The sequence below is a fragment of the Carassius gibelio genome, chromosome A3 (genome assembly GCF_023724105.1).
Source record: "Carassius gibelio isolate Cgi1373 ecotype wild population from Czech Republic chromosome A3, carGib1.2-hapl.c, whole genome shotgun sequence".
Taxonomy (NCBI): Eukaryota; Metazoa; Chordata; class Actinopteri; order Cypriniformes; family Cyprinidae; genus Carassius; species Carassius gibelio.
This window is the reverse complement of record NC_068373.1, coordinates 19,831,643-19,841,533: the sequence shown is the minus strand read 5'-3', so window position 1 is coordinate 19,841,533 and position 9,891 is coordinate 19,831,643. Positions and strand designations below refer to the sequence as shown.

Sequence of the window (9,891 nt, the reverse complement as noted above, 5' to 3'; positions counted from 1 at the left end):
TGAACTTAGCCTTAGAGCATTGAAAACAGACAGAGAAAAACAATTCATCATCACTTAAATGCATTAACCAAAAAATGAAGCAGTTACTCAGAAAGCTCAGGGCCAATCAATGATTATGGAGAAGCTCTCGTTCCACTTCTGCCTGCCAGTTACTGTACTTATCCACCGAATACAGTTGAGTGAAAGCCACTCCCTGTGGGTGTGTCAGTATGATGAACATCTGGAGCTGGACCTCACTGCCCTATTTGTGTTTCAGAGCAATTTCACACACAAATACAAAAATCACATTGTTACCAGTTTAAGCAAAGGGCTAAATAGTTCACCTCAAGCCCATGTTTTGCAGGATATACAGGATATATAAACTGGAAATAATCATTGCAGTTTGCATATACAAGGTATTGAGTAATATAGAAATTAGAAATGCACATTACTCAGAAAAGTACTTAGGATTTCTGCCTTTGACTAAACATGTTACCAAAATATATAGAAAGAGACTCCAAGTTGTTTGATGTGTAAATATAGCAACACAGATCAAGAAAGTTTTTTTTTTTTAAAGGGGTAAACCAAAATACCCTTATAATTAACAGTGCAGACATGCTATTCAAATACATTTCCATCACATTTTCTTTTCATTTTTTTAAAAGAAACCTAGCACAAAACATTTTATAAAGGGGGAAAATAAAAAATTCAACAATTAAATCTTTCCCAATTTTATATTTTATTGTCATAGAAGATGCTTTAATAACGTGAACACGCTCATGCACTTTGCAAGAACGTTATGTGAACCGAAACCAAAATGGGAATAAGCAATGGGAGACATGTACAACCAAGATATATAACATTTTGGTTTCAATTGGTTATTCATTCAAACTTTTCTGCTCATAAATCATTTTATGTTAACAAGCAAATCTTGGTCCACATACGTTTACTGTAACTGCTGCCATTATATTTCTCTGATGGAAGCAAAAAGAAAAATTATAAAAATAAAAGGTATGGAAGAGAGCTAGATCTCTTGCCGTTCAACGTGTGAGACTGATGAAGAACAGGTCATGGGGGAGAACCTAGAACAATGGCATCGCTGAGCTCTCAATATGAGAAAGCTGACACATGTGGACTTGATTTCATTTGCTTAAAAACAGATTTCTTTAAGATAAGTTTTTCAAGCTGGTCTTCGGGAGGCGGAGAGGAGAAAGGACAGGAGGGCTATGAAGTGTGCTGCGGCTGAAGCAGCATCTGCCTCCGCCTCGGTCAGTCGTTTCAGAACCACCAATCATTCTTTTCAGTCCTTCTCAGCAACAAGTTTCAACACTTTTCCAATGGCAATGGTTTTCCCTACAAGACAAAGGAAGTACATATTCAGAACTCAAAAGAAATTCACAGAACAGATATAAAACAACAAATCCAAGTTGAAAATAAGTTACAAACTCGCATTTGGCGATAATGTCCACTTGCCTTCATCTCGTAAGGTGAAACGTCCCATTTGAGGGAAATCTTTGAAGGTCTCAAGGCAGATGGTCCCAGCTGTTCTCAGACGAGCAATGCACACCTGGTCTTGTTTGACGAAGCGCGGTCGTGTTTTGCTCTTGTCCCCCGTCTTTTTGTCTACCAGACAGATTAAGGCCTGTAAAGGGACCAAAGGCACATTTAAACCACTTTGATACAGAACCAGCTGTAAATGAGGCACTCACCCGAGCTAAAGTCTGCAGAGCTTATGGTCACAGATTTACACAAGAGAACTTCTGTCCAAATACTAAATGTAAAAATTGAAAATGTGCTGCCATTACCGTAATTTGCACTTCTTCAATGCAGGTGTGGATATGAAGAACTGCGTTGTAACCTGGGCAGATGATTGACTTGTGTTCAATGATGACTATCTGAAATGGCAGAGACAAAAGCACAATTCCCATGTAGCAAAACAAAAACAAGGTAATTGAGTAATCATATATACTGTTGATAGAGCTGAACTTTTATTTAATTTGGATCATTCTTTTAATTACAGAAGACTTTACAGAGTTTCCACTGACCTGGGCATCAAAGGTGCGCCCAGTGTGGCAAAGGTTCTCAGCATTACAGAGGATGAAGCCTGGCAAGATCTCCTCTTCTTCAATGCCTTTGAGTCGCAACTTCAAGTTCTCTCCCGGGGCGGCATCATCGGTTTCAACATCGTCAGAAAGCAAACTCAGCACCTCTACAGTGTGCTGCAGACAGTTGAGATAGGTACAGATATGTCAGCCAATTATTGCAATAAAATCTGATGTTTTTAAAGGGATACTTTACAATAATCTTACCCTGTTGGGCATCATCACAAGTTGCTGAGCTTTGCTGATTGATCCCGACTCCAATTTCCCCAATACCACAGTGCCCATGTCCTGCAATAACACACCAAAAAGCAGTATTTTTAAATAAAACATCTAAATAAAGCCATGCATGACATATGATGAACTTCAATACATTCATACAGCTCAAGATAACTCAAATTAAGTGAAAAAAACAAATTCCCCCAACAATAATTAAATAAAACAGAATATTTATTCTTCTTTTTCATAGATGATTTATTTTACACTTTACATACCTTATACTTGTCTACTATGGGTAACCTGACTGGTCCATCATTTGATCTGTTGAAATTTGGCAAACTATCCAGATGTGGAATGAATGGTAACCCTCTGTTCATAATACACGAAAATAGAGACACATTAATCATGTACTTTTATGATATTCAAAGCAGTGGTTCTAAACCAGGGGGCCCGGGAGAACCAGAAGGAATCTTAGAACTTAGAAGGAATGGCCTTCAAATACAATCTTGGACAAAAAAGAGCCTTGGGAGTCAAAAAGGTTGAGAACCACTTATTTAATGTTTTTTTATACTATGTGTAAATTATTACACAATAATTGTCAAAAAGCATTCAAATACAATTTAAATGACAGCAAGTCAGCACACTTACGTATACCAAGGGCAGTACTCTGCTGGCTCCTTCAGATTGGCCCCAGTAAGTCCCGAACACGGCATGAAATGAACATCTTTCCTGGGGTTGAACCCAACTTTCTTCAAAAATGGAACAAGTTTCTCCTTACATTCTTCGTACCTATGTGCAAACAGTGTAAAAAATTTACCCTAAAAAAATAAAAAAAATAAATACAAGACCAACAGCCTTTGTATATAAATGTCTGACCTCTCCAAACTCCAGTTCACTGTTGGATCATCCATTTTGTTTACAAGTACAATCAAATGCTTGACTCCAGCAGTTTTGGCCAACATGGCATGTTCCCGTGTCTGGCCTCCTTTCTCGAAGCCCGTCTCAAATTCTCCTTTCCTTGCAGAGATTACCTTCAGACAAAACATGGCCAAAGTTTTAAAAAATAATTTAGAAGAATGACTGAGAATTTCTGTGCCGAAAATCTTACTTCCGGGTTTTGGTACAAGTTTCGGCTGTTTTTTTTGTTTTGTTCGTGGATCTAATGAATGGAAGTCCTTTTAAGAGTATTTCTCCCAGACAAGCATGCCTGCGCACACACATTGACTGGAGGAGAGCGAGACCGCGCACATCAACATGCTTCAAAATCGTTGACAGCGCTGCATAGGATTTGTTTGAGAATGCCTCCAAAAAAAGTGTGTTTTTGGATGTGAGGGAAAGTAACCGTGTTCAGCTTCCCCAAGAACCCAGCGTTACACGAACAGTGGATGCAGTTTCTTTTTCCAGGGCACCAACAGAATGTATCAAGTACGTTTGTGTGTTCTGGTCATTTGAGTGACGACTGTTTTCTAAACAAGGCCCAGGTCGATGCTGGATTTGCACATCGTTTGCTATTAAAACATGTAGCCGTCCCTGTGATAAAAGACCCCATTCATGTAAGTACAACTGCATCAGATTTCTGTATTTTGTTGGAAATCAGCACATAAGTGAATATATGTTAATGGAAACAACACAAAACAACAGCATTATAGCTCCGCTCACGGCACGCCTCCAGGAGCTCTGCTTTTCCCGGAAAGAATTGGAAAGCTGGATTTTTCTTTTATAAATATGATAAAACTAAAGACTTTTTGGATAAATAAGTACTACTGCACTACTACTCTATAAGTACTCAAGATTAACATGAGATTAGGTGAAACTGTATGTTATGTACCCTTTAAAGTCAAAGCCTTTTGAGACGGACATCTGCATTCAGACAGCGCCCTCTACTGTGTCATTAACACATTCAACTTGAACACAGATCAGCAAGGGAGAGGATTTTTCCATGGAGACTTCCTGAACACCAGGTGGCATGAGTGGATACTTCTCACAGATGTCTTTCAGTGCCTAATCAACGCTACAACTCACCAGCACTGCCAAGTCAGCTTGTGAAGCTCCACCAATCATGTTGGGCACAAAGCTTTTGTGGCCTGGTGCATCCAGAATGGTAAAGTGCTTTTTCTCTGTCTCAAAGTACGCACGTCCGACTTCCACAGTTTTTCCTTTGTCTCTTTCCTCCTGGTTTGTGTCAAGGGCCCAAGAAAGGTACCTGAGAAAAAACATTAACTATGAAAAATTACTCTACCTTAAGAAATAAATACAAATACTAAGGTGTTTCAACTGTGTTTAGAGGATCTAATTTGACTGCCCACTAGATGTTCTGGTAAATTAACTTTTTAGCCAAGCTAATTACCAAGTTTCCCGGTTCTTCTCCTTGGCTTCTTTCTCATACTTCTCCAGAGTTCGTTTATCCACCATTCCTGTTAAATACCTGCAGAGGAGGGGCAGAATATAAGCTATCAGAAACATGGGACGGAAAAACCAACAATATCTGCCAAACACACTGTGGCAAAATCAACAACTCACATGATTTGTCCTCCAATAGTTGACTTGCCAGCATCTGGAGCAAAATGAGATAAGAAAGACAGGGTAAGCCAGGACAGATAAAGATGGTAAAATTCTGTTCCTAAAGACATTTTAAAAGTGTTCCCCATGATGCTCTTGGGATATGTTTGCACTGAGATGCCTTGAAGGTAATGGATTAATAATAAAGTGGTTACATAACAAATCCAAGTGAATTAGAGCCAAGTGAAAAAACTATTCCGGCAAATGAGATGAATGAAACTTGTGAGTGTTACTGAAACTGCTTATCTTAAGAAAATGAAATGGAAGCTAAAAGATGAAAAGTTAAAACAATAAAACTAAAAAAGCACAAGCAAGAAGTTCTTGACAAGTTACTGTGCGATTAACCATGTTTGTTTGTTAATAATTTACCATTATACCAATTACCACAGCTATTTATTAACGAATCGGAAAAAAACTGAATAGAAAAAGTCAAACTATATATAGAAAACAACAAAAGAATTATATACATATATTTTTAAAGTATCTAAATCTTAAACTAAATGTGACCTTACATTAAAAATCTTTTCCTGAGAATCAACCCAAAAGTAAACAGTCCCTAAGGAGTTAAAACTGGATGCTGGCATCAAATATATCATGTAAATGCAGTATGCAAACACTAACCGACATGGCCAATGAAGACCACGTTAACATGTTCCTTCTTGGGGGCATTTGGCTGTGTGGGGATTACTTTAGGTGTTGGCACTACTTCTTCCTCCTCCTCCATTCCTTCCTCTTGAGGGGAGTCTTCTTCCGCCTGACCCCCGTCTCCTCCAGGGCTGCCTCCTGGCTCTGCCTCAGCCTTGCTGGGCTCACCCCCTTTCTGCTCCCAGGTGTCATCTGCTCCCATCTCCACATCACCGTTCTCCATGGGCGGAGCTGGTGTCAAAACCAACATTATCTTTTTACACCATTTATCCAACAAGACACCCCGGTTTAACATTGCCCTATGCAATTTTCCATTTATGATACCAGCTTCTCACTTAAAACAATGTCAAACAATTAGGGCTGCAACTAACGATTATTTTGATAATCGATTAATCTGTCGATTATTTTTACGATTAATCGATTAATCGGTTTATGTACTTATATTTTAGTTTTTTCCATTTTTTCCCCAAGTAAATTATTAATAAAGGGTCTTTATCATTCAGCATAGATTTTTAAGAGATTTTAACCATTTTGCATTGTCATATCCTCATCAAAAATATACCTGGAGTTGTTTTATTATGTTAGTAATCCTTTGTCGAACTCTTCTGCAATCAAAACACTGACCCATACTCTAGCAAAATTCACAAGGAGATTTCAAATATTGTTTTCACCATGGCAGTCCTTAGAGCTCCTAAAGTAGTTTAACATCCCAAACAAAGCTTAAGGAATCTTTGAGAACATATTTTCACGAAGTATAAGGATAAAACAAAATAAAATTGCAGTGCATTGTATTTTATTATTTACTGGGAAAAAGCTTTATAGCTTATGCTGTGAAATTGTAAACAATCCTTCGAGAAAAAAAAGTGCCAATGGCATGAAACCTGAATGGAACTCCCAATTTAAAGTAAAATCCATCAGAAGGTTGTCCAGAAAAAAAAAAATTGGGACACACACAAATAACCTGCTGTGTGAAAAAGAGCAGTGAATACTTAGAAAAGAAGTGCATTTTAAATATACTCAAACATTTACCTCTCTCATTCAGTCATAATTAGGCTGCAAGTCTGAATTATGAACTGGTAAACGACAAACTGATCACATAACATGTTTGTAAAGCTTTAAATGTTAACTGTTAAAAAGCAATGTTATCAGCTTTTACGACTAAACATTTGCAAACAACCTTGTACTGGAGAATCTGCACAAATAAAATTCTTAGGGGCCGTTCACATATTGCACCTAAAAACGCGTGGAAAACGCTAGTCGCGCCGCTTTCTCCTTCTTTCCAAAGCGCTCGGGCAGAAGCGCCCCTGAGGCGTCTGCCTTTGCTAAGCAACCATGACGTGCTCTCTCCATGACGTGCCCTCTCCATGAAGACCCGGAAATTTCAGCAAAGGATAAATGGATGCGGTGTGGACGCGCCTGGAAAAACGGGCGCATCGCACCGCGTGCGTGTCGCGACCGCGTCGCTTCCATTATGAGAGTGCATACTGCGCGCCTACATAGGAAATAACGAACTTGAGCACGCAAAAGACACGATATGTGAACGGCCCCTTAAACAGTTCAGTAGTGCAGAGTTTACAGGTTACTCTTCATTTTGAAGGCTCAAAGTAAAGTACTCCCACTTTCCGCTGAATGCTGCAGAGACGCTGTTAGGGAAGCACGTGACATAAAACGAGGCCAGCTATTGGCTATTCGCTACTTCACCTGCTGTACTGGCTGAGTAAAACCTCCGGTGGCTCATTACTGCCACACTTTGGTCACCGCAGATTTGAAATATGCACGAAATGAGCCGCTTATGGCAAATAAAATTTATTTAGCGACGAATCGATTACTAAATTAGTTGACAACTATTTTAATAATCGATTTTAATCGATTAAATCGATTCGTTGTTTCAGCTCTACAAACAATATTTATATGTCTTCAAACAGCCATTAAGATTTTTCACTTCACTATTGTGTTGATCAAACTACACCTAAATACAAGACTACAGATTGACTATTCACCATTACTTAGGAAAATACTTTGCTCGTGAGCACCACCAAGTCATGGTTTTATGTTTCAGCGCCGGGCTTGTGACCAAGAGCACGGTTCACATTGGTTGAACAATAGTTTTCTTCACAGCAGAATGGAAAAAATTGCATTGATGGCACACAAATGTCCTGCTAGAACGGAAGCATTAATGTGTCCGTTCAAATTAACATGTTTATCACACTGAATGATCCACAATGTGAACAAGCATAAGATACTAGACTCATCTGTATGTTTATTATCTTTATTACAGGGATGTGAAGCACAATGTGGTTGTGTGTCTCGGCATTTACTTACCCTCAGGCTCTGATACTTCCACATTGGCATCTGTATCAGGACCTGCAGTAATATAAAATGCTTATTTTTACAGCTGTAATTACACAGGACAGTCTGGTTGCTAAGAATAATCATCTTAAAAGGGAAACTGCATGACAACATTCAACAAATTTGCAAACATCAAACTGGAGTATGTAATAATAGTATGTGAAATGTAAATGGTATATCTTCCACATGTAGCAAGACAAAAAACTGTTAAAACAAACTCCCACGTTTGTCCAAATGACAGTTTTATAACAAGATCACTGATTGAAATTTCCACTTCATTTCTTTATTTTTTTTAATTATTTTTTTCATAAATTGTGTTAAAATCTACCCCTCTTAAGAGTTTTCTTTTATTGCACAGTTTAATAAGCATATCAGATCACATCACTGCGTTTACCTCCATTACATGCTACATTGATCTTTCCCAGAAGACCTCCAGTGAGAGCCTTAAACACACTGTATTCAAACACAACAGCTGACACAAAGGCTTCAGGTGAGAGTTTAGAAACTTAGCTGTAGTGAAACAATTTTGCTGCCAAATTGTGCTGGTATTTTCTGGATCTGCCTTTGATCTAAGACTAGATGGTAATGAATATGTCCAGTTTTGTAGTGTCATGATTTAAGCGGATGAGGGCAACAACTGACTTTCATTGTTATACTGTAACAGCACATAACACATAATGGTACATTTTGTTTGCACTAAGACAACATGGGGGTCAAACCCCACCCTTAAACAATCAGTTAAAAGAGGCCACTCAAACAAAGCAGTCAATCAACAGGACAGATGTTTTTTTATTTTTTTTATCGAAGATATAGAAATTATAATAAACGGAAGCACATTTTGACTAAGTTCACGTGCGTTAATAAAACGGCAAAACACGTCGAAAGTTTCAGCAAACTGTCCATTTAAAAAAAAACACTAACCGAATACACTTTTAATTCTGCAACACCAGCCAGGTTTATGTTGTTATAAGTCTAAAATTGTTTTATAAGCACCTACTATACACTAAGTCTCCACCAAACTGATTCGCTGATAAAGCACGAACTACTGTTACCGCGTTCTTACAGCGTAGACGAACACTTCTAATTCACGTCAAGCAAGTTTTTCAGCTTGTTAACTTGTAAATTACACGTTGGCCCTGTTTCCGCTCCGAGCCGTTGACTGTAACTCTGATGTAGCATCCATGCTAAGCTCATGCGAACAAGCGTGTGTGAGGCTAACAGCTAACGCGGCTAACAGTCGTTAAATAACCGGGAACTCACCCGCTGACTCCACCGTTTCATCGGAGTCCTTCTGTCGGAAGGTCGGGACGAATTCTGCGGCGTGCACGTTGGGGACAAACGGCTTGGCCTCCACGTTTAGACTGGTAGTAAAAGCATTGGAAAGTTGCTCGTCGACCTGGGCCTCGCCATCGTCCTCCTGATCCCAGGAATCAGGGGCAGTGTCTATCGCCTCCATCGCCACACAGCTGTTCCACACACGCACGCTTTAAAGCCACGGACTTGATCACTTTCGTGCCCGGCCTTAGCCGCTGGTCAGTTCACCACGTGCGCCGTTGAACTTTCTGTCAGTGGACTGTGGCCTTCCCCCCGTTTGGTTGAAATCAAACAGCCGGTGTCTCGCAGCGGAGGGAAGAGAAAAAAAGGGAGGTTTGACTAAGCTCTCGGAATGAGTCCTCGTGTGTGCTGACGATTCCACTGACCTCGCGAAGCAATAGCGGGTGGGATTCTGGGAAGTGTAGTGGTTTGCTTCTGAAAGAACGCGAGAGGCGCCTGAGCGGTGTCGATAATAAACTACATTTCTGCATTATGGGTGAACCCGATCGTTTGCTGACCTCATTAAAAACTTCCAAATAGCCTATTACGGTTCACTGCAGCTATAAAACTATTAAATATGCGAAAATGTATTTGAAGTGTTTTAATATGCTTTTAAAATGTATTTGAAGCTTAACTTTAGTCATTTTATAGGATTTTAAAGGTGTGACAAAGCAGCCGGTTTTAACTAACTTCTTCAGTTATATAGAAGTTACGATTAGAAGTTCAG

At 39.2% G+C, this 9,891-nt stretch overlaps 1 protein-coding gene across 1 annotated transcript; it reads right to left on the bottom strand.

Annotated features, from left to right (window-relative positions):
• Positions 1-699: 699 nt before the first annotated feature.
• Positions 700-9,657, bottom strand: LOC127951329 (eukaryotic peptide chain release factor GTP-binding subunit ERF3A). The gene is made up of 14 exons (XM_052549175.1): positions 9,111-9,657; positions 7,824-7,865; positions 5,478-5,732; positions 4,818-4,851; positions 4,645-4,722; positions 4,320-4,500; positions 3,174-3,328; positions 2,946-3,086; positions 2,573-2,666; positions 2,289-2,369; positions 2,025-2,198; positions 1,785-1,874; positions 1,453-1,621; positions 700-1,332 (listed from the first exon to the last, which is right to left on the bottom strand). The coding sequence occupies exons 1-14, from the start codon at positions 9,304-9,306 to the stop codon at positions 1,280-1,282; spliced, it is 1,743 nt and encodes a 580-aa protein (XP_052405135.1). The 5' UTR covers positions 9,307-9,657; the 3' UTR covers positions 700-1,279.
• Between the last annotated feature and the right edge of the window lie 234 nt (positions 9,658-9,891).